Source organism: Sphaerodactylus townsendi, linkage group LG13, assembly GCF_021028975.2.
Source record: "Sphaerodactylus townsendi isolate TG3544 linkage group LG13, MPM_Stown_v2.3, whole genome shotgun sequence".
Taxonomy (NCBI): Eukaryota; Metazoa; Chordata; class Lepidosauria; order Squamata; family Sphaerodactylidae; genus Sphaerodactylus; species Sphaerodactylus townsendi.
In genome coordinates this window covers 14,818,162-14,841,544 of record NC_059437.1, presented here as the reverse complement: position 1 = coordinate 14,841,544, position 23,383 = coordinate 14,818,162, and the positions used below count along the sequence as shown (strand labels likewise).

The 23,383-nt window shown below is 42.8% G+C and overlaps 1 protein-coding gene across 1 annotated transcript; it reads left to right on the top strand.

Moving 5' to 3' along the window:
- Nucleotides 1-7,713: 7,713 nt before the first annotated feature.
- On the top strand, nucleotides 7,714-21,720 carry TRMT2B (tRNA methyltransferase 2 homolog B). The gene is made up of 13 exons (XM_048513630.1): nucleotides 7,714-7,791; nucleotides 8,459-8,676; nucleotides 8,920-8,974; nucleotides 9,143-9,274; nucleotides 10,560-10,659; nucleotides 11,616-11,686; nucleotides 14,109-14,255; nucleotides 15,793-15,887; nucleotides 17,133-17,347; nucleotides 17,518-17,619; nucleotides 19,516-19,635; nucleotides 20,548-20,647; nucleotides 21,451-21,720. Exons 2-13 carry the CDS (start codon nucleotides 8,474-8,476, stop codon nucleotides 21,575-21,577), a joined length of 1,467 nt encoding a protein of 488 aa, XP_048369587.1. The 5' UTR covers nucleotides 7,714-7,791; nucleotides 8,459-8,473; the 3' UTR covers nucleotides 21,578-21,720.
- The last annotated feature ends 1,663 nt before the right edge of the window (nucleotides 21,721-23,383 follow it).

Genomic DNA, 23,383 nt, shown 5'->3' with positions numbered 1-23,383 from the left:
AAGGAGTTTGTAAACTCCTTTGAGTCTCCTTACAGGAGAGAAAGGGGGGATATAAATCTAACTCTTCTTCTTTTCATTGGCAGTACATGATTGCCCATAAGAAATAATGGAAAGCACACCTGCCCATAGGAAATACAGTTGTCCCTTCCACACTGCTGGATTTAGGGGTACAGCACCCCCTGCAATTTGGAAATCCTCATAATATTTTTTTTACCTTCCCTTTGCACCCAAGAACTAGTCTAAATGTATTTTTATTTTAACATTTTTTAAAAATTGTGTATATTTATGGCATTTAAAGATATGTTGATATTATACAATACTCTCATATTTTAATGCATTTCTAAACTTTTTCTGTGTCATCTATTTGCATCTGCATGTTATCTACCAGTTTCTGCAAATTTTTCAAAAAATTCCCATTTAATTTCTTATGCCGACCCATGGTATATCAAAACCATGATGGGGAAAGTCACAATGTGTAACAGACAACTGTAATGACAGTCATGCTTTCCATTATTCCCTATGGGCAATCATGCATTCTCTATGAGCATTGCAATCATGTATTGTCAATGGTTTTAGTATGCCCCTTAATAAAAACTGAATCCAGCTTAAGCAGGCATGAGCCCAGAGCCTCAGTTTTTGGGGAATATCTCCCAACACACTCTTCTGAACATAACTTAATGGGCTGAGTCGATTAATACCTATTATTTTGAGTTTCTATGATACTCTCAGGTTTACTGGCAAAGCTGCAATTTTGTTGTATTGTCGAAGGCTTTCACGGCTAGATTCATCTGGTTCTGGTGGGTTTTCCGGGCTGTGTGGCCGTGGCCTGGTGGATCTTGTTCCTAATGTTTCGCCTGCATCTGTGGCTGGCATCTTCAGAGTGTGTAACAATTTTGTGTTTGCCATTTATATAGGGAATGCTAGTAGCAATTATATGAAACATCCATGCCCAAATAGTACAAATACATAAGGAGAGGTACAGCTGTTGTTTAAAGCCAGGCTGGGCTGTTATTTGAGGGAAGATATTGAATTGGATCAACTCATTACCTGGGTCTCATTCTTGAAGACTTCATGTTCCAAAGAACAGGCTGAGGTGTTTTATATGCTGTAATATAAACATTGAAAGTTGATTAGAGGTTCCTCAGCAAACAAGTCGATAGCAGAACAAATCCTGGAAGCCAGAAGTTTGAAAACTCACTACACTGAGAAATTTGATAGCTTTCCCCACATTTGGTAACTACAAGACTAGTTCAGCAGTTTTTGGTTGTTGCTTTTAAAAAAAAACAGTCATTGTCATAGTTCAAACAACATAAAAAAGAGGTAGAGAGAGTAACCCTGTAAAGCTCCTTGATTGCATACAATTGTATTTTGGAAAATCCTGGAAAAAAGGGTGCAGTTTTAAGCAAAACCCTATAAAACCACAGAGCCCTTCGGGGGTGGGCTGTTCATTAAATATCATTATCATTATCATTATTATTTCCCACCCACCCATAGTTGCTGTACCCCACAAGGGTTTGATAGACCCAATATCTGCTTTAAATTTCTGAAATTTAACACACATTCTTGTCACAATTCTCCAGTGAGCCAACCAGAAGGGGCGGGGGGAGCTCTTTTTAGAAACCATTCCTATCTATATATTTTGTGATGACTAAAACCCTATACAATTCCAATGAGCGGCTTTGTAAGGTAGGGTAGTAGACTGTTCGACAAGGCACTGTTACAAGAGCCAGAAAGGGTTTTTTCCCCAAGGAAATAAGAAAAGGAATGATTACATCAGGAAAAAAATCCATTTGTGTTGACCCAGCAGTTTTTCAAGGCAAGAGACATTCCAGAAGTGGGTTCCCATTGCCATCCTTTCTATAGCGACCCCTGACTCCCTCAGTGGTTTCCAGCCCAAGTACTAACCAAGACTTACCCTGCTTAATTTCTAAATTCTGACAAGATTAAGTTAGCCTGGACTATCCAGGTCAAAATGGTCCCCAAACACTTGTCACAGTGCTGTTTTCTACACCTTCCCTTCTTACCTTTGTTCAATAAACCTCCCCTTTTCAGTTCTATCCCTCTTTCCCATGATAAACAGGACTGCTTTTATAAGGCTGCCTTCCCGGCATCCTTAAGGGACACAAATGAAAAGCCTCAGGCCTGTGTCTGGCGTTTTCCCACCTTTTTCTAAAGCTCCCTTTTCAGGACAGATAAGCCCCGCCCTGCCCCTCAACTCTACAGCAATTCTGTAAACTAAAACTGTAATAATAATAAAAAAACGTCTCACACACAAGCTTTATATCCCATGGGTTTTTTTTTTAAAAAAAACCCCTTCTATTTCACTTCAGTTTTAATTTTTGCAACACCTGTTCCAAATGTTTCATGCCACATTTATGTAAGGGGGCGACTGAATGCCTCAGGAACGCACCTGGCGTTTTCCCGCCTTTTTTGAAAGCTCCTCTTTTTGGACAGATAAGCCCATCCCCTCAAGTCCCCTCAACACTGCTGCAATTCTGTGAAGGAAACTATACTTTTTAAACTGTAAAATTAAAAAAAAAACGCTCACACAAACAGCCTTTATATCCCATGGGGGTTTTTTAAAAAAATCCTTCTATTTCACTTCAGTTTTAATTTTTGCAACTCCTTTACCAAATGTTTCATGCCACATTTATGTATTTTAAGCCTCCTGCCTGTTCAGGCTGGGGGGGGGGGGGCATAAAAGCAATTGGTGCTTTGTTTCTCCAGTGATTCTGCTTTACAAGGAAGGCTTGGGGGGGGGGGGCGTTCTGTCTCTCACACACCTAATTCCTATTTCTCCTCTCATGTTAATCTAATTTTATGCCCAAATCTATTGTAAATTTTTTAATTAAGGAGCTCAAACCCCTTCCCCATATTCTTCCACATTTTTGAAATGTCACCCTTAGCAATGCCTGGTAAATTGAATGTTTGAGTCACTGTCAAGGAGGGGAAACTTCTTCATACCTTTGTTGAATACACTTCAGCTCTATTCCTCTTTCCCATGATAAACCAGACTCATTTTATAAGGCTGCCAGTTTCCCTACATGGTTAAGGGGGGGTGGGGGGCTGAATGCCTCAGGAACGCACCTGGCATTTTCCCACCTTTTTTGAAAGCTCCCCTTTTTGGACAGATAAGCCCATCCCCTCAGGTCCCCTCAACACTGCAGCAACTCTGTGAAGTAAACGATATATATATTTTAACTGTAAAATTAAAAAAAAAACAACCCTCACAGGGACAGGCTTTATATCCCATGGTTTTTTTTAAAAAAAATCCTTCTATTTCACTTCAGTTTTAATTTTTGCCACACCTTTACCAAATGTTTCATGCCACATTTATGTATGTTAAGCCTCCTGCCTGTTCAGGCTTCTTAGGGGGGGTCATAAAAGCAATTGGTGCTTTGTTTCTCCAGTGATTCTGCTTTACAAGGAAGGCTTGGTGGGGGGGGGGGTCTCTCCCACACTTAATTCCTATTTCTCCTCTCACGTTAATCTAATTTTTATGCCCAAATCTATTGTAAACCGTCTATTTTTATTAAGGAGCTCAAACCCTTTCCCCCATATTCTTCCACATTTTTGAAATGTCACCCTTAGCAATGCCTGGTAAATTGAATGTTTGACACACTGTCAAGGAAGGGAAACTTCTCCTTCATACCTTTGTTGAATAAACTTCAGCTCTATCCCCCTTTCCCATGATAAACAGGACTCCTTTTATAAGGCTGCCTTCCCTGCATGGTTAAGGGGGGGGGGGGCGACTGAATGCCTCAGGAACGCACCTGGTGATTTCCCACCTTTTTTGAAAGCTCCCCTTTCTGGATAGAAAAGCCCATCCCCTCAGGTCCCCTCAACACTGCAGCAATTCTGTGAAGTAAACTATACTTTTTAAACTGTAAAATTAAAAAAAAAATACCTTACACGGACAGGCTTTATATCCCCTTTAAAAAAAACCCTTCTATTTCACTTCAATTTTAATTTTTGCCACACCTTTACCAAATGTTTCATGCCACATTTATATATTTTAAGCCTCCTGCCTGTTCAGGCTTCTTCCCCTCCTCAAGTCACTGTCAAGGAGGGGAAACTTCTTCATACTTCTTCATATCTTTGCCTGCTAATTTCAATAAACTTCAGCTCTATTCCTCTTTCCCATGATAAACAGGACTCCTTTTATAAGGCTGCCTTCCCTGCATGGTTAAGGGGGGGCCACTGATGCCTCAGGAACACACCTGGCATTTTCCCACCTTTTTCGAAAGATCTCCCTTTTGGATAGATAAGCCCCTCCCCTCAACTATACAGCAATTCTGTGAAGTAAATTATATATATTTTAACTGCAACATTGTTTTTTACAAATCAAATCTTTTTTGCTGTGTTTCAAGATTGGTTCCTGTCTCTTTTCATGGCATATTTTCACACAGGGTCCTTTCTGCTGCATTAAAGTATACTTTGTATCTTTGCCTGCTAATTTCTTACAGCAGCTTATTTTAAAAGCACACTTTGACACCCTAGTAGCTTCAAGCAGGTATTGGGGATAAATCAAAATACTTCCACCCATAAGGTCCAGACTTGCTTGAAATAGGGCTTACTTAGGATTCGGGATTTGCAGTTCTGACCCTGAGGTCCCCAAACTTGCTTCCATGGAAGGAATCACCACCCAACACAAAATGTCAGCCAGGAAATGGCTCTTCTGTCTTTTAGGCAGAAGCTCTGTTTAACAGGGTATCTCTGAAAAGCAGAGGGTTAGCTGGGCCAAACTGTGCCTGGGGCAGATTCTATGTTTTCTGCCCTACCCCCCACCCCTGTGCCCCCTCCCCCACTTACCTTAGTTCAGGCTGAAAAAGTTCAGGCCTATTCAGTTCAGGATGAAAAAAGCCTGTGGAAACTTATCTGGTGAACCAGATTAGCTTCTGCACTCCAACACGTGACCTTGGGCTAGTCACAGTTCTTTGGCGCTCTCTCAGCCCCACCCACCTCACAGGTTGTTTGTTGGGGGGTGAAGGAGTTTGTAAGCCACCTTTCAGTCTCCTTAAAGGAGAGAAAGGGGGGATATATAAATCCAAACTCCTCTTCTTTTTCTTCTTGGTGGGAGCTACTCTACCCAGGAGACCTTGGGACTCGCAATGTCTCCTGGGTACTGTAGTTCCCACTAGGGCCCTTTTCAGGCCAATGGGGGATGGGGCGAAGGGGTGACAACATGCACAAAGCAATCTGTACACTTTGGCCCCTTCTGCACATGCAGAATGAGGCACTTTCAATCCACTTTCACAATTGTTTGCAAGTGGATTTGGCTATTCCTCACAGTAAAATCCAGCTGCAAAGTGCATTGAAAATAGATTGAAAGTGCATTATTCCAGCATGTGCGCATGGGGCCTTTATTATTATTATTGAATGTTTTATGTTCAATGGTAGAAGCTTATATATATGCTTGGAAGGGGCCCAAGATTTGCACTCATCTTCCCTCAAAAATGGGCCACCATCCTCCAGAGAGAATAAGCCATGCTCTCTCCAGAGGGCTTGCTCCTTTATTGTTGGGTCATCAGGCATTTCAGACATTCAAATTAAAACAGGCTCCAGGGCTGAGCTTTGCATCTGTGACAAACTGGAATATGGCAGCCAAACATCCTAGTCCAAGACAGCTTGTGATATCCACTGCCTCAAACAACAAGAGCCATTCTTCCCTTGCATCCTCCTTTATTTATGGAAATCCCTGCCAAAAAAGAACCCACACTGGCCCTGTTCTCTTTTCCTTCAATCCCTTCACGTCACACAGCATCAGACCTTGGGCTTAACCATCACAGAACACAGGAAACTCCCGTATCCCAAATTAAGAGTCCAACCTTGCAAGAAAGACAATGTTTTGTATCCTGCAGTGTATTTTTCAGACACAACAATCCACCAGCTCTTAACCACTACACCATGCTGGAGAAACTATGGCTGGTGGTGTCCCCTAGCTTTACATGTCCCTTGGCGAGCCTAGAAGCCCAATTTTTCTGACTCCCAAAGGAAGTTCCTTAACGTTTGCAACCAATCAGGGGCATATCTGTCATGGGGACATGGGGGGACAAATGTCCCCCGGGCACCCCCATTTGGTCATGTGGGGGGCGCAAAAATTTCAGGTTTCTTTGTGTGTGTTTTTTTAGTTTTTGGCCTGCAGGGGGCACGGTTTTTAGGCTAGCAGCCCCAAAATTTCAGGGATTTTTCAGGAGACTCTCCTGATGATACCACCCAGGTTCAGTGAGGCTTGGTTCAGGGGATCCAAAGTTATGGACTCCCATGTTTCCAATGGGAGCTAATAGGAGATGGGGGCTACACCTTTGAGGGTCCATAATTTTGGACCCCCTGAACCAAACTTCACCAAACCTGGGTGGGATCATCAGGAGAGTCTCCTAAAGATACCCTGAAAGTTTGGTGCTGCTAGCTTAACAATTGCACCCCTGACAGCAGGCACCCCCAAAAATTCCCCAGATTCTCCTTTTAAATCAGCCCCCTTTGGCATGGACTTAAAAGGCGAATCTGAGGTCCCCAGTTTAAACATTGAATGTGATGCAGTTTCAGGGTGAGGGAGAATCCACCGCAAAACAGCATCACTTTCAAAGTTGTTTTAACTGGGGACCCCAGATTCTCCCTTTAAGGTGGATTTAAAAGGAGACTTTGAGCTGTCTAGTTTAAACACCATTGAAAGTGATACTGTTTGGGGGTGGATTCCACTGGAGGTGTTTTGTGAAAGATGATGCCGACATTTGTTTGGTAAATGTTTTGCTGGGGATGATTTGTGAAAGATTTACATGCTTAATACCCACCCACATTGGCTTGGATCTGTTTCTCAGGCTAATAACCTACCTCATAGGGTTAGCGTGAGGACAAAATTAGGAGAGTTGGTGGGAAGAGAGCCATGTATGTTTTGCTGGGGGTGGGAGGTGTTTTGTGAGCTGGTGCAAAAAATCATTGTTTGGTCGTGGTGGGGGAGGGTGGCCACCCATACGCCGGGGGGAGGGGCGTCAAACTCAGGTTTTGTCCCCAAGATCCAGTTTGCCCAGATACAACTCTGATAAGGATCATAGTGTTCTGCCCAGTGTGCTGAGACATATGAAGTGTGCCTAACTTCCCAAATGGAACAGACAAGAGGCCTCAATAAAATAGCCGGAATAATAATTTTAAAAAACTTTTCCTCACCCTTCTTTAAAACAACTAGTCTGGTGAACCGTGCTAGGGAACTCACATGCTTTGTGTTATTTTTGATCAGCTTGAATAAAAGTATTCCATTGGTTTAGTTTTTGGACTTTTTCTTCGGACCAATCCAGTCTCCAGAACACTTTCCCTCAAAATCGGGGGGGGGGGGGACACCCCTGTTCTCAGACCTCAGCATCTACTCCCCTCTTTTCTGAGAAGGAACCATGTGTAACTCAAAAGCTTGCACTGAGGCCTCATTTGACTCCAGCAAGAGCTTCAGCTCTCACTTTTCAAGCCTTTGGAGAGGGAGGCTCCATTAACTTGCTCCTTCCTTGTGCAGAAAAATCCAGCCCGGCGAGAAACATTTGCGCAGTAGATCCCACACGATTATTCCATGATCTCCCTCCCTAGGTGTCGGCCTCAAGGGAGGGCAGGTGGTGCAAAAGCCCTCCGTCCGCTGCAAAGTTATCTTGCTGCAAAGTTCATGTCTCTTTAAAAAAGGGACGGCTCCTGAGCTGGTCACAGGAGGAGGTGGCCCTAGGTTTCAGCGTTTCTGGGAAGCAGGAAGCGCAGCATACAGGGATCACAAGAAAGAAACGAGGCTGGCTTGCAAACTGCAGAAGTGACCAGGTAAGAGACAGGTCGACATTTAACCCTTGCAGTCCCCAAAACTCCAACCTGCGTAAACGCGCAGGCGCGGGAGTTTCTGTGGCTGTCGCGCTGCTGCCGTTCTGTCTCCTCCCGGCCACACCATGCTGTGTTTTCCTCTTGCGATGCAGCATCAGCTCCACGTAGCTGAAAGTCAGGCTCCAATATATGTTTGAAATAAATAATAAATCACATTTATTGCAGGAATCAACTGGCTGTTGTGGGTCTTCCGGGCTGTGCAGGGAAACAAACCCAGTTCACCAGATAGGAGTCCACCCCTCATATGGAGGAGTGAGGGGACCCTGCAGGCCAGGTGTCTGAGATCACGTGTACTGTCCATTTTGGACATACTACAAACAAAGCCTAATTATTTATTGTTAATAAATATTTATTCAAGTTGGTAAATCACACTTCCTTCTTCACCTCAACGGAGACTCATTAATACATCTGGGATCATGAATATGCTAACTTTTAAGGACTAGAAACTTTGGCAGACTCAGTTGCTTTAAACACAACATGTTAAGAGGCTTGTGGAAATTTTAACTTTTTTTCATTTAATGCTTTTTGTGATGAGTGGAAGCCATCCTGAATTTAAAGGTGGCATAACTGTGGGAGTTAAAAGTACTTTTTGCTGCATGGATGATTCCAGTGCTGGTCTCCAAGGATGGCCGCTTTCTATGGACAAAGATTTCTGTCACGTTTACAAGCTTGCCAGCCATCATGTCTTAGACAAGCATTTCTTACATCTGCCCCTGTGGACTGCAAACAAGTACTTGGAAGGAATGAACCGAGGAAGAAAAGGTGGAAGGAAAAGAAACTGAAGGACCGATGGAACTCCCAAGATTTGAATTCTTCTTGGGAAGAGAGGTAGGAGATAATGTACCTCCTGTGAATTACACCCCACTTTTCTCCCAGAGGGGGACATAAAGCAGTTTACAACATTGTTCTCCTTTCCTTTGTGTTTATCTTCACCACAACCATCCTTAAGATTGATTAAGCTAAGATAGAGTGACCGCCCAAGATGGCAAAGTCAGGATTTGACCCAGGGTGTCCCAAGTGATGCCATGCATCCTACATCCATTTCTAACTATGGTATCTTGTGTCTGGCAGGCTGTCCAGTGTGGCTACCCCTCTCTGCGGACTTCCATATGAGGAACAACTGAAGGTAAGACATGTTTACAGGGGAGGTGTTCAGTGTAGCAAGGGTGGGAAAGAACCATTCCTGAAATGATGCCTGCTAAGGAAACAACACAGGGCCTAATGAACCAATCATGTCACTTTTGATTCCAAAATAATTTTCTTGCCTCTTTTTTTTACGACATGCATACCCCAGGTGAAATATGAGAAGCTGAAGTCTATTTTGCAGAACCTGGCAACACATCTTAAGGAGCTTGGTGCAGATCGCTTGAAGATCACTCAGATGCCAGATGGGATCTGCTGCTCTCTGAAGCCTGTAATTCCCTCAGTGAGTAATACACGGCTCTTGTTTGTCCTCTGTATCCCAAGTGATGGAAGGATCAGTTTACAGGCCATCTCATACCTCAATAGACCCTTGATCCACCTAGCTCTGTATGGTCTAGTCTGATTGATAGCAGCTTTCCAGGTCTGTGCACAGAAAGATCTTGCTTGGTACATGAGATTTGAATTGTGCCGTTTTACAAAAAGATGTTAGTTCAGTTAATTAAGGAGAAGAAGCTGAGAAAATTGTATGTTTCCACATTTGAATATAGTCCTGAACAAATTTGAGAATTATCATTCGTTTTATCACTATTTTGTGCATTATTTTTACTTTCAAATGGGAGGAACAGGGCTAAGTAGACAGTAGGACCCAGGCAGAGCATTCTACAGCAAAGAAGGTCTAGCATGTATTGTTCTGTGGTGGAGATATAATCCACTAACATCTTTATATGGAACAGAGTATAGCATGTAACTTTAAGGAGGTGATATACTGTGTCCATAGTTAGGACTAGGAGTGAGTGAAATTGACAGAGAAAGTTAGGTTTGCAGAAAGAAATTCACAAGGGACTGCTGCAGTAAGGATGCGACGTTACTTCTCAATTGTCCCTTCTCAATTTCCTCCTGCACAGCAACTTCCCTTGTCAATTTCACTCCCTCCTAACTGTGGACATTGTTTCATGGACTTTACCTTACATTGCTAATTCAAGATGAAATTGACGAATCTGATACAATCTGCCTAACTTGTGTCTGTGCCTTCAGGTTACATCCCTAATATGATCAAGATTTTTAAAAAATCCTTTTGAAAATGGGATTGGGGGTGGGGGAGAAAATGACTGAAGGGGTGGATTGTTCTGTGTCATGGGTGACATTTCAGCCCTATTAGGAATAAGACGTTTTCAGCAGTAGTGTATGGAAATAATGCAGCTGAAGAGACAAGGGGGAAAATGACAGGGAGAATGAAGAAATGTGGAATGATTTCACAGAACACATTTTTCAAGGCACAAGGTCTGACCATTTGGAGAATCTGTGGTAAACTATGCATGCAGAAAAGGCCATAATCTGTCCCTGACCCCATATGGTAATAATAGCAATCTGGCTCCCATTAGATCCTGGAACTAGTTGACAGGCAAGGCTTTCTCACACCCCTTCTCCATCAGGGTCCTGTAGCTCACCCATGTGTCTAGCATAGTCTCTGCTGGCTTCTTTCATCAACACCTGTATTGACCTGACAGAAAGGCTTTGCTGTTTGTCTCGCACCTGATGTTCTTTCTCTCTCCTTCCTCTTTTCGCAGCCCATTGTCAATGGCTACAGAAATAAGTCCACGTTCTCAGTGAACCATGGCCCTGACAGGAACCCGAAAACTGTAGGGATGTACGTAGGAACTGGCAAAGGTAAACATTGAAGTTTGTGTCTCAAGCCTAAAAACTGTCCCTTCTGACTTTAGCCAAGTCTGTAACAAAATACTTTTTGTAGCTTTTGAACTGCATTCCGTGGAGTTCCTCAGATGTTTATTGATGTCCTTCAAAGAGAAGGTGCATATTCTTGTAACCATTTCTCTGAAAAAGAGCTTGGCCACTACTAATGATCTTCTGCTGCAGTGTGCAGATGAAAGGGAGTTTTGTGTGGCCCACACTTTTAGCTCACACTCTTCTGACCAGGTGTGCATTGTGTGCTGAGTGTGTACCATAGAAACATGCCTGGGAAACCAAATGAGATGGAATCAGTTCCTACTTAGTAGAAGATTGAAAAACAGTGTTGTACTCCAGCTGTCTGTACAACTGTATCCCTTGCCTGAAACATTCCTAGCAGGTCTAGCCTTTTTTTCTGAAAAACTCCAAAAAGTGAAGATTTTTCACTTGTTCTATTAACAGTAACAATTGTGTGCCATCAAGTGGCAACCATGGTGACACCAAGACCATGGGATTTTAAAGGCAAGTGATGAACAGGGGTGGTTTACCATTGTCTGCCTCTGTGTTTAATAACCCTGGACTTCCTTGGTGGACTCCCATCCAAGAACAAATCAGGGCCCACCCTGCTTAGCTTCCAAGACCAGATGAGATCAGACTAGTCAGGGCTATTCAGGTGGACAGAGAGGTGTCCAACTCTGGTGCTTCAGATGTTCATGGACTACAATTCCCACCAGCCCCTGCTGGCATTATGAGGGGCTGATGGGAATTGTAGTCCATGAAAATCTGAAGTGCCAGAGTTGGACACCCCTGCATTAGGGAGTACTTTGAAATGTTGCAGATCAGCAATTCTAACCTTGATCTGTTCTCTTTGCATGGTTAATTGTTCTCTGGTTGCTGGAGACTGTGGTACCAAAATATCCTCCTTCTTCCTTCTGCAGGTAGAAACATTGTCTGTGTACGGACCAATCACTTGTTGAACATGCCTCAGAGCCACCTCCAGGTTGCCCAGGTAATGATGGAGGCATCATGACTATGGGGAAGTTCAGTCCATTTTTTGCATTTACTACCATCTGCCTAGAGTCTCAGCAAGAATATGGAACAAATATGGATCTAAGATTTTTGAAGACTCTGCTCTGTGTGCCCCTCCCTGCTCCGCCAAAGAGAGTGGATAACCACTGAAGACAGAGCCTTCTCTGTTGTAGCACCTTCATTGTGGAAATCCTTTCCCACAGTTGAACTTCCAGTGCCACTTAAAGAAACTTGCCTATCCATCCTTTTTGCTAGTTTTCTGTTATCTTGCCTTCAAAGCTAGTTGCTGCCGGTACATCCCTTTGATCCTTCTAAACTATCCAGGATGTTTTAGTATTGTTTTGGTTTCCACTGGCTAGTTTTAAATTGTTTCAGTAGTGCCCTTATATGTGACTTCAGTGGCTGTTATTTTAAAAAAAAATTGGTGCCTCAGTCTGAGTAGGTCTTTGAGGGCTGCTTGAGTTGCAAAAGTCCAGTAATCTTGTTTTTAGTTGGAACATGTAAGCCACTTTGGGGCAGAACACTGAGAATAAAAATGTTTTCAAGAAGTAAACGAACAGGTGAAATCCTGCTGAAGCTGTCATTACAATGTATTGTCAATGGCTTTCACGTCCGGATTCAACCGGTTGTTGTGGGTTTTCTGGGCTGTGCGGCCGTGGTATGGTAGATCTTTTTCCTAGCATTTCACCTGCATCTGTGGCTGATACACCTCTGAAGATGCCAGCCACAGATGCAGACAGGAACAAGATCTACCAGACCATGGCCACACAGCCCGGAAAACCCACAACAACTTGTCATTACAACTTTATAATATACAAACATTATTAGAATTACAGTGATATAAACTACCTTAAAATGATACATAACAATAAAACAGAACATCCAATAGGCCATTAAAATTAATTTTGGGTTACTGCTCTCATGGACACTGCATTGGCCCCTATTTTCCTTGCTTCCAGGGCACACACTGTCCTCATGTAATTTATAAAATCATCAGAATCTGAGAACAGGAATATTAATTTCTTATTTATGGAGGAGAAGTCGATTTATGGCTACCAATCTTGATCCTCTTTGATCTGAGATTGCAAATGCCTTAACAGTCCAGGTGCTCGGGAGCAACAGCCGCAGAAGGCCATTGCTTTCACATCCTGCATGTGAGCTCCCAAAGGCACCTGGTGGGCCACTGCGAGTAGCAGAGAGCTGGACTAGATGGACTCTGGTCTGATCCAGCTGGCTTGTTCTTATGTTCTTATTAACAGAATGTAAATTTAAACCAGCTAATACTCAAGCAAGAAATTTAGTCCTGGTTGCACATAGAAGGGGGCAGTCAAAAATGTAATGGGATAAATCCTCCAGGACTGACAAACTGCAAATACAGAAATGTTGGTCCTTTGATATACTTCTGTAGCAAACGACCAATACAGTCGTTGGCATTGTTTCGAAGGTAAAGGACATGATAACTGTTCTGAGGTTATGGTTTGATATAATTGGGGATCTGTGATGATCATTTTTAAATAATTTGTACCATGAAGCAGACATTGTTTTCCAAATGAGTGATTTGTCTATCAGAGCACTGCATATATGTACCCGGTCTCTAAGCTGAAGAGAATCTACTAAGGGACCTAAAAGCTCGTCAGGGATGGTGTATCATAAGAGTATACTACTGATGAATCCAAGGCACTTTGTGTCTTTTGATAACATAAGGTTAAGCAACAATTGGCCAAATGTAAATAAACTCTATTCATACTTCATTACAACTTAATGTTGATCCATCCCGATGACTAAACTAAAGCATTGGATTGTTGATGTGGTGTCCTTTAAGGACTATTTGAAAATTGGTATAGAACACAGCAGCTAGGTTGACAAATCCCTGCCATTTCACCAGTCTTAATTATTTAGTGTTTACTTTCGGGCATTTTCCCAAGTATTAGTTTTAATCTTAATGAGCTCTTAGGGTAAGTGAATAGCCAGCAACTTGCACATGCCCCTTCCTGCTTCTTGAAGACAGGGGCACCCTGTTTGTGAGATTCTTTCGCCAAACAGTTGTACCAAGTGGTACCAAGCGGAGACACTTTCAGTATGCCAGAAACTGATGGTTGGCATGTTTGTTTGTTTTTCATTGTTAGTTTAGCATTTCTGTCTACCACAGCATACTAACATGGCAGCTCCTGTAGAATACAGTCTCAATATTGGCTATTTTATTTTACTGTTGTGTATTTATAAGCTGCATTCTTTTGTCGTATAATACTGATGTTCTTATGTGCAGCACTTTGAAAACTGCCTTTCTGAGTGGGAAATGCATATGCATGCAATGATGTAAAAGTAAAGAAGTAAATCACTACACAAAGTAGTGCTTAAACAGCACAGATGGTACCACTGACCCAGCCTCATTTTTAATGTAGTACTATGAGGAATTTCTCCGTCAATCCCCTCTGGATCCGTGCCTTCTCTTTCACATGGGTGGACATTGGCGTGAGCTCATCGTACGAACTAATCGGAAAGGAGACAAAATGGCTATTATTACCTTTCATCCTCAACATTTAAACCCCGTGAGTAGTTTTTAGGGTGGAGGGATTGCAAGTGAGAAATTGGGCAGGACTGAAATGTCGTAATAGGTCTGTGTTTGCCTACTGTGGTGCTTTGCTGTCCATTAATGCCAATGGCCATGAGAATCCATGTGGCCCTTCCACATTCCATACTGAACAGAAGAGGGTTTTTTACTGTATTGTAGACAAAGCTCTGCACTAACTCCAGTACTTGTATGTGCAAAGACCAGTTATCCCGAAGGAAGGCATGAAGACACAATTCACCCTGCTGACTGTGGTCTGATGCCTACCTGTTTGGCTTGCAGCTGTTCATTGGTCTTGATTTAGAACATACGAAGAGCTCTGCAGGATCTGACTAAGTGAAGGGACATAGGGCCAAGGCCTGCCTCTGCTGCTGCCTTCAAATGTTTACTGATTCTGGAAATGGAGCTTCCCTTTAGTTCTCATGGCTAGTAGCTACTCTTCCATTAACCTGCATCATCCCTTATTCAGATCACTTATGCTAGTGGCTATTGTTGCTTCCACCGGTCTTGAATTCTTATCCCTGAGTGATGAATTTTTGTGTGTTCTGGATATATTGCCAATCAACTTCATCAGGTACCCCCAAGTTTTCATATTTTGGGAAAGAAGTTCCCTCTAGCCACGTTCTCTGCCCTGTGAACAACCTCTGTCATCTCCCTCCTCCCCCCAATTGCCTTTTCTCTAAATTTTAACATTTCCTCAAGGGAATGTGTTCCAATCTCCTTTTAATTTTTGTTACATAGAATCAAAATCAAACATAACAATCATTGCGAAGCTTGCGTGCATCTGTATCATTTTACAACGTTTTAAATTCCAATCATAATTTTTAAGGCTCGAGAAATTAAAGCACAGGCTCAGTCATTTGTCCTTATCCGTATAGTCCTTATAAAGTCTAAATTATGCAGGTCATTAGTTTGTATAACTGTCCAAGCCATCAGAAAAACAAGTTATCAGTTAGTGTAATAAAAAAAAAACCTTTCCATCTTCTTTTGTACTGTGTGGAGGGTTGACTACTGTGCACCAAAAATGGCCCCTTTGCCATTGTTGAGTATTCCGTTAATTTGTTCATCCATTCCAGAAGGTCTTTTTTTGGGTTGGGGGGGAGGGGTGTCAACTTTCCATCTTGTTACAAATACAATTCTAGCTGCTGTCATCATATATTTAAACAATTCATTGTACACTTTTGGTATATTATTTGGTAAGATATTTAATAACGTAAATTTGGAATCTACTATAAACTATATTTTCAATATCTTTTGCAACTCACCGTGAATCATAATTCAATATTTTCTTGTTTTTGGACATGTCCACCGCATGTGATAAAAATAGCATCTTAATCATCTTGGTTTCCCTCTTTCTGTGCCTGCACAAGCGAGCAAAAATTATGGTTGCAGTACAAACTAGACCTTTGCCTAAATAAAACAAAACAGAAAGTGGGAAAGTGGCAGCCAGATCCCTGAATGTTTGCCTAATAATAATATGTTTTCCTGACTCCCTTCAATTTCTTTGCTCATAACAGGAGGACGTCAGCCTCCAGAAAGGATTGGTCAAGGACTTTTTCACTCGTGGGCCTGGGGCAGTTTGTGGTCTGACTTCCCTTTATTTTCAAGAAAGGTAAGTACTTTTGTCTTGAAAAGAATTGCAGTATATCCCAGCACCTGAAAAGTGAATGAAATGTGAGGGTGGCAGAAATGAACCGTGAGCTGCCGCCTCCCATTTTTCACTGTCTGCAACTGGATACAAATCTGCTCTTTTTACAGCAGCCTCAAATTGAAAGCTCCCATTTCAAATGGTATGTTTGTATTTAAGCTTGTTTATTCCTGTGGAAATAAAGGGATTTGCATCTTAATCATAAAAAAAATACACATTTGGAAATAAGTGCCGTTGGGAACTTATTTCAGTGCAAGCACCTCAAAGCTATGGCCTGTCTGAATGAGGCGTTCAAAACATTCTTAGAAAGTCAGCTCCTGGAGGTCCCTAGACCAAATCTGGCTCACTGAGGACTTGGGATTCCACACACAGAAAACTGCCAGTTTAAAAATGAAAGAATTATCTGTGGCAACAGAAGTTTTGGGCAGGCTAGTTAAGAAAGAGGGTACTTGAGGTTGTGGCCCGCTGCCATGTCCTTGGTTCTCAAAGTGGCCTTTCCAAAAAAGCAGCGATTGACTAGGCTTCTCTGTTATCTACATTTTCCCTAATAGTCCTGCACTAGTGAGCTGTCCCATCTGCATGGAACAGAGAGGGAGATGTCCTTCAGGTGGCTAGCAGAAAGGGTAGATGGGCTGCTGCACCCCTCCTCCCTCTTTTTAAAGATCCAAATAATATCCATTCTTGAGCTCTTGTGAAAGGATATGCAGAAGGCAAGGTGCCCAAAAGTTAAAACTAGCTCTTCTGTGGACAAAACTGGGAGTTTCCCATTCTTGATTTCACCATAGATTTGGATCTATTGGTGGGGAGGGTGAGTGGAGGATTGGCGGTACTGTTAACATCATGGGTGGGCATGATAATGGAAGAAGTATTGCTTCCATTGACCTCAGTGATGTCATGGACGTTAACCAGTTGCTGCTCTATTGTAGGCAGTATTTTAAATAGTAAGCGTCACGCTAGCTGGGGGGAAGAGTTGACATTTTCCAGCAACCATATATTAAGTTGTGCAATAACTGCACACTTCCTAATTTTCCTCTGGATCCGTAAGAGCTGGAAACCTGCTGAGAACAAACCAGTCAGCAAAAAAAGCTGAGAGATGCTGGGCGACACTTACGCACTTCGAATACCAAGCTTTGTGCTTCTGAGTGGGTAAACATATCAGGCCCCTGGTTTTAATATTTCCCTTCTCTTCACCGTTTCCCCTTGAAGGCACACCATGACTTCCTGCTCCCACGAGCAGTCTCCCTACCAGCTCCTCTCTGGAGAGCCCCATATTTTTGAAGAGCTTCTGGGCCTGAAGTTTCGCATCTCCCCGGATGCCTTCTTCCAAGTCAATACAGCTGGGGCAGAGGTTCTGTACAAGACCATTGGGGAAATGAGCAGAGCTGACAAGGACACAGTTCTGCTGGATATCTGCTGTGGAACTGGTGTGTATTGATTCGGCACTGACTTGGAGGGACAGCTTAGTGCGATCTTGTGGCTTGATTGAGGTCTAGACTGAGTACAAGTCAAGACTGGGTTCCAGGTTTTCCCCTGAAATTCTCCTTTTTGTTAGTAGCTCTCAGTGCGTACAAACACTTATCCATCTTTTTCCTAGGTGCAATTGGTCTCTCTCTGGCTGACCAAGTCTCTAGAGTCATTGGTGTTGAGTTGGTGGAGCAGGCAATAGAAGATGCCAAGTGGAACGCAGCATTTAATGGTGTGAGTTTCATACATTTGACTAAGTATCTGTATGTAGAATAGAAGTTACATCCATGCAGGAAGGAGCAAACGCACAGTCTATTCTAACTAGGGTATCTTTCTAATAGATAAGAAAACCTTTAATGGCATAATTGGAAAAAATACAGTATTATAAATACAATTACCATACAGTTAAGACCGTTTACTAATAACAGAGCACAAAAAGTTAGCTAACGGGGGTGTTGTGTGGTTTGTGGGCTGTATGGCCATGTTCTAGTAGCATTTTCTCCTGATGTTTCGCCTGCATCTGTGGCTGGCATCTTCAGAGGATTCAGCCACAGATGCAGGTGAAACGTCAGGAAGAAAATGCTACTAGAACATGGCCATACAGCCCGGAAACCACACAACACCCCACTGATTCCGGCCGTGAAAGCCTTCGACAATACAGTTAGCTAATGCTTCCAATACTTCTGGAGATTCATTATCTAATAAAGTTACCATGTATTGTCGAAGGCTTTCATGGCCGGAATCACTGGGGTGCTGTGTGGTTTCTGGGCTGCATGGCCGTGTTCTGGCAGCATTCTCTCCTGATGTTTTGCCTGCATCTGTGGCTGGCATCTTCAGAGGATCTGATAGTAGGAAAGCAAAGCAAGTGGAGTATATATACCTGTGAGTAAAGATCAATAGGTGAGAGCATCTGAATAGGAGTGGCCTGGCAAGTGAGTAACAATTAAGTGTAGCCTAAGACTACAGAAAACACAGTTACCTAAGACTAACCCCCAACCACGTTAGCCACGTTAGTACAACAAGCCTAGTCTAGTGACTGATCTAAAAAATACAGCACCATATCACTAAACTAAACCTAAAACAAATCTAACTATGCTGAACACTAGCTCTATAGGATTTACAATACAATAAACACATTACCCAAGAATAGTAAACTTTTTTAAAACTCCCAAATAACAGATCCCACAACTACAAAAAACTATAATACAATGAACTAAAATAGAACTGTTTTCCTAGTTTTAGTTCCACCTACAGCATTTGGTTGTGTAGGACCTCCTTCTTCAATGAGATTGCTGGACTGTGAGTCATGACTCTGTTGATTGACGCTTGGAGTGTATGACTGGCTCAAGGACACCCAACAAGTTTCCATTGTGGAGTGGAGATTCAAACCTAGGTCTTCCAGATCCCAATTTGACCTTAACCACCACACCACTTTGGCTGTGGGTGTTGTTTACAAATACTTTTTTCATTTAGCGGTGAAATCCACCAAATACAGCTACTGTGATCTCCAATGATTTGTATGAGAATTTATTGCAGATGGTCTTTATTTGATCTTCTCCATCCATGGCACACATTCAGTTCTTCCACTTCCAGGATTTCTCTCTTCTCATACAGAGTATATTGTATCAGGAGCAAATGTAAATATCTGAATTGTACAGTTTGACTGGTGGTAGTGTAGTTTGTTTCTGAATTTCTCACTTAGTTTTCTGGTCAAAGTTGTACAATAAGAGCTGTGCTTATTGGCAAGCTTTATTGTCTTTGAGATAAAAGTTGTCAATGGCCAATTACACACTGCAGACTATTCCACTCCCACACCCCACTCTGGAGCAAAAAGTCACACCAGAAGTGCTCTCACTTTACCTGCAGAAAGTGAGAAGCAAGCACTGGGTAGGAGGAAGCATGTCAGAACAAGAAACCTTGCCCCAATACACGTCCTCTTTCAGCACGCTGCAAAGAGGAAGCAGGTCAGGACAAGATTTCTTGCCCCGATGTGCTTCCGCTCCCACTACATGCCAGAGTGCCAGTGGGTAATGGAATAATGTCTGTTCTTTCAGTGTCAGCTCAACTGGGGACAATGTATTTATGTGCTACATGACTCTTTCATTGGTTGACCACTCTCTTTACACAGGTATTTCCAACTGTGAATTTCACAATGGGAAGGCAGAGGCTGTGTTGCCCCAGTTGCTGATGTCTTGGTCGGAGACTCGACCTCTTACTGCCGTGGTGAACCCATCCCGAGCTGGACTCCGTAAGCCAACCCTTTCTTTTTCAGATCAAGCCTGGTGCAAAATTGCAGAGTATCTTTAGGATTGAACGGGGTGTCCTGTGTGTCAGTCTGACGTGGCAACAATTGGTTCTGCCAGGTTTGGGGCAGATTGAAAACACCATTAAAGCTGTACAGGCTGGAATTTCAGTAATGTGAGCTGGAAATAGCGCTCAGTATATGTTAGGTGCTTTGATGTTGGCCAACTCCAATCCCAGAGGGCAACAGATCTGGGGATTCTCTATGTATTGTTCTGTTGCTGTGAGGTTTGAAAAGATAATTCCAGAAATGTTCAAGGAATGTTATGTGATACCTTGGAGAAAAATTCATTGGTTCAGCATGCGTTTTCATAGACAATAACCTACTTCCCTGGATGTAGGATGCAGTCCTGGAAGCCAGCAAAGATACATGATTAGTATCCTGGAAGCCGACTGAATTTAATAAAGATAATGGGATTGTATGATTCTACTTAGCATTTATGTAACAATTCAGAGTGTTCCCCAAGCACTTCATCTAAATTATCAGCAGTGCTGTGAGGCTGAGACAATAATGGGTCCTCTAAGGCCCACCTATAGGGTTGCCAATTTCCAGGTGGAGCCTGGAGTATTCTTCCTTAATTAATCTTTAGACCACCACTGCAGGTAGGTGGAAGAAAGAGGGAGGCTGGGAACCTTCCTATTGTCTCTCCCAGTTTAGCGGCAAGGAGGAGGGCCAGGTGTATGGGTAGAGAGCAGCGAGGGGACAGGGGCAGGCAGAGCATGGAGGAGAGGGCAGCTGAGATTCCTTCTTCCCTGTGAGTTTAGCAGGTCCCTGCAGAGAGAGGATGGGATTCTCCCACAAGTCCTGCAGGTCTCTGATTGTAATGTGTGTGCGGTTTCTTGTCCTTCCTTTTTTCAGATTACCGTGTGGTGCGAGCCATTCGAAACTGTGAGGCCATCCGAAGACTGGTGTATGTTTCCTGCAAGCCCGAAGGAGAAGCCATGAGAAACTTCCTTGAGTGAGGCACTTGGATTGTCTTTCTGAAAATGCAGGCACACGTGCTAATGCCTACTGGGAAATCATTTACTCATTTATTAATTTATGTATGATATTTATACCCTGCCTCATACTAGCATCTCTAGGCGGCTAGTAAATCTGTGGAATATACATAGGATATTTTTTTTACAAGTAAATATTTATTCCCTGCTTTTTTGCCTTACCACTGGGACCCAACGTGACTTACAACATTCTCCCCTTCTCCGTTTTATCTGCACAGCAGCCTTGCAAAGTAGGTTAGACTGAGACAGAGGAAGTGGTGAGCTTGAAAGGTTGCACAACGTTTTGTGCCAATTTGTTTTGTCTTAATAAAAAGTATGACGTGGATTCTTGTCCAAGGCCATCCTGGAAGTTTCCATGACATCAGGGATTTGCATGTGGGGGTCTGCAATCTGCGGCTCTCCAGATGTTCATGGACTACAATTCCCATCAGCCCCTGCCAGCATGGCCAGTTGGACATCTGGAGAGCAACAGGTTGCAGACCTCTGTTCTAGTCTACCATACCATGCTGGTTATCGTATATAGCTGTAAGGCATTGCAAAAAGGGATAAAAGATAGTAAATAGTAAATAACACAACATCTGGTTGTGGTGGGTTTTCCAAGCAGAAACATTAGGAACAAGATCTACCAGACCACGGCCACACAGCCCGAAAAACCCACCACAACCAGTTGAATCCGGCTGTGAAAGCCTTCGACAATACATTGAACACAACATCTGTTTCTGCATTGTGCTGATATTAAGCAGCTCTTTTATTGTCTGCATAGGTTTTGCTGCCCACCGGATTCTGGGAAGAAGCTCAGGGGTGAGGCCTTTGCACCTGTCTTGGCTGTTCCAGTAGATCTCTTTCCTCACACTTCCCATTGTGAGCTAGTCCTGCTTTTGGCCCGTTGATTGCCTTCCAGCGTTCTTGGGGCAGCTGGAAGAAACAGCTGCATTACCTGATTAAATTGCTAGGACATCTATTGAACTTCAGCCTTTTATTTTTGCAAAAAGTAGAGGAAAACAATAAAATAAATTATTTTTGCTATAATGTTTCTACCTGCCTGATTCTCACGTCTCTTCTTCAGAGTTTGGATTTATACCCCACATTTCTGTCCTGTAAGGAGACTCAAGGCTGCTTACAAATGCCTATTCCCTTCCTCTCACCACAACAGGCACTTTGTGAGATAGGTGGGACTGAGAGAGTTGCGAAGAACAGGGACTAGGCGAAGATCATCCAGCAGGCTTCATGTGTAGGAACATGGAAACAAATCAGTTCACCAGATAAGAGTTCATCATTTAGGTGGAGGAGTGGGGAATCAAACCCGGTTCTCCAGACTAGAATCCACCCCTCCTAACCAATACACCGCGCTGGCTCTCTCAGATGCTCCATTATAATATACACAAATACACAACTCATATATAAACCAATTACAGCATTGATCTCTTATTTGAAAACAACTTAGAAATAGTTGTATACCTAAATATTGACAGTAATGCTTCCAAAAAGAAAAATACATATTGTAAATTGTGGACAAGGTTTTCTTTCAAGTTTGAACTGATTTTCCAGAACATTTGGTAAATATTGATAATCTGTGTTAATGATTTCTGCTCTTTCATGCACTTTAAACACATTAACAATGCAATCCCAAGGAAAGTTACTTCCAGTCTAAACTCATTTCAATGAATGGGCTTAGACTGAAGTAACTCTCCTTAGGATTGTACGGTAACTCACGCGTCCTGTTGAAATCAACAGACTACTTCCAACAGACTACTTCCAAGTAAATGATATAAGGAACTATACAAATCACAGTGAAGTGGATGGGAACCTAAATGTGCCAGGGCTGTGTGCAGAACATGAGTCAATGTATTGCCGTATTGCAGAGTTTAATTGTAAAAATGTAGCGTTTCATGAACCAACAGTGCCAAAGAAGAATGTAAAAGAACCAAAAGAGATTCTTCCACACGTCTGGAGAATTTCTCCTCTCCCTTTTTGAATCTGTCCTCCTCTAGGGTCATTCCCAATCTTCCTGACTTAGAAGGAAGAAATACTACATAGCCTTCTGGCCTCTGCAGTCAGTCTCTGTCCCTTAAGTATGACAATCTTGCTGAGGTGTCTGTTTATATTTTTTCATCTTCCAACCAGCTCCATTTGCATTTCAAAGCATTGGTGCTTGGGGAATTGGCCAACGCTTCATCTCCTGTGCTTTCCCTCTTGCCAGCTGGTAACTTGCAGCAAGTCTGGAACATGAGCAGAGTGTAGACGCTGTGATTGTAACATAGATTGGATGTCTGGTGTGGAGGGCATTTAATCACACCTCCCATTCACACATCTTGGATAGTGCAAAATTTAATTGTATTAATCACCACATGAACATGACTAGATGCTAGGATACATATGGTATGAGATAGCACGATCCTTGGGCCAGGGTACAGACAACAGATGTGCAGTCTCAGCAGCCCATGGACTTGGGAGTGTCCTTGATTCTCCGATCTGAACAGTGGACTCTTTCAGGCAAGCAAGAGAGATGCCAGAAAGCTCAGCTGCCATTGTGGTTGTGGTCGAACTGGTTTTCCTGAGAGGAGGGGGTGCAACCTCCAAGTGGTCACTGGAGATCTGGAATTACAACTGATCTCCAGGTGATAGAGATTAGTTTACTAGGAGAAAACAGCCACTTTGGAAATGGATTCTGTGGCATTATACCCCACTGACGTATC

What these genes read in the sequence shown, in the direction of transcription:
- TRMT2B (XM_048513630.1), top strand. Translation starts at nt 8,474, where the DNA reads ATGGCCGCTTTCTATGGACAAAGATTTCTGTCACGTTTACAAGCTTGC. An exon ending in ATCCTCAACATTTAAACCCC is followed by an intron (nt 14,256 to 15,792) that starts GTGAGTAGTTTT and finishes TGCTCATAACAG; the next exon opens with GAGGACGTCAGCCTCCAGAA. An exon ending in TCCCTTTATTTTCAAGAAAG is followed by an intron (nt 15,888 to 17,132) that starts GTAAGTACTTTT and finishes CCCTTGAAGGCA; the next exon opens with CACCATGACTTCCTGCTCCC.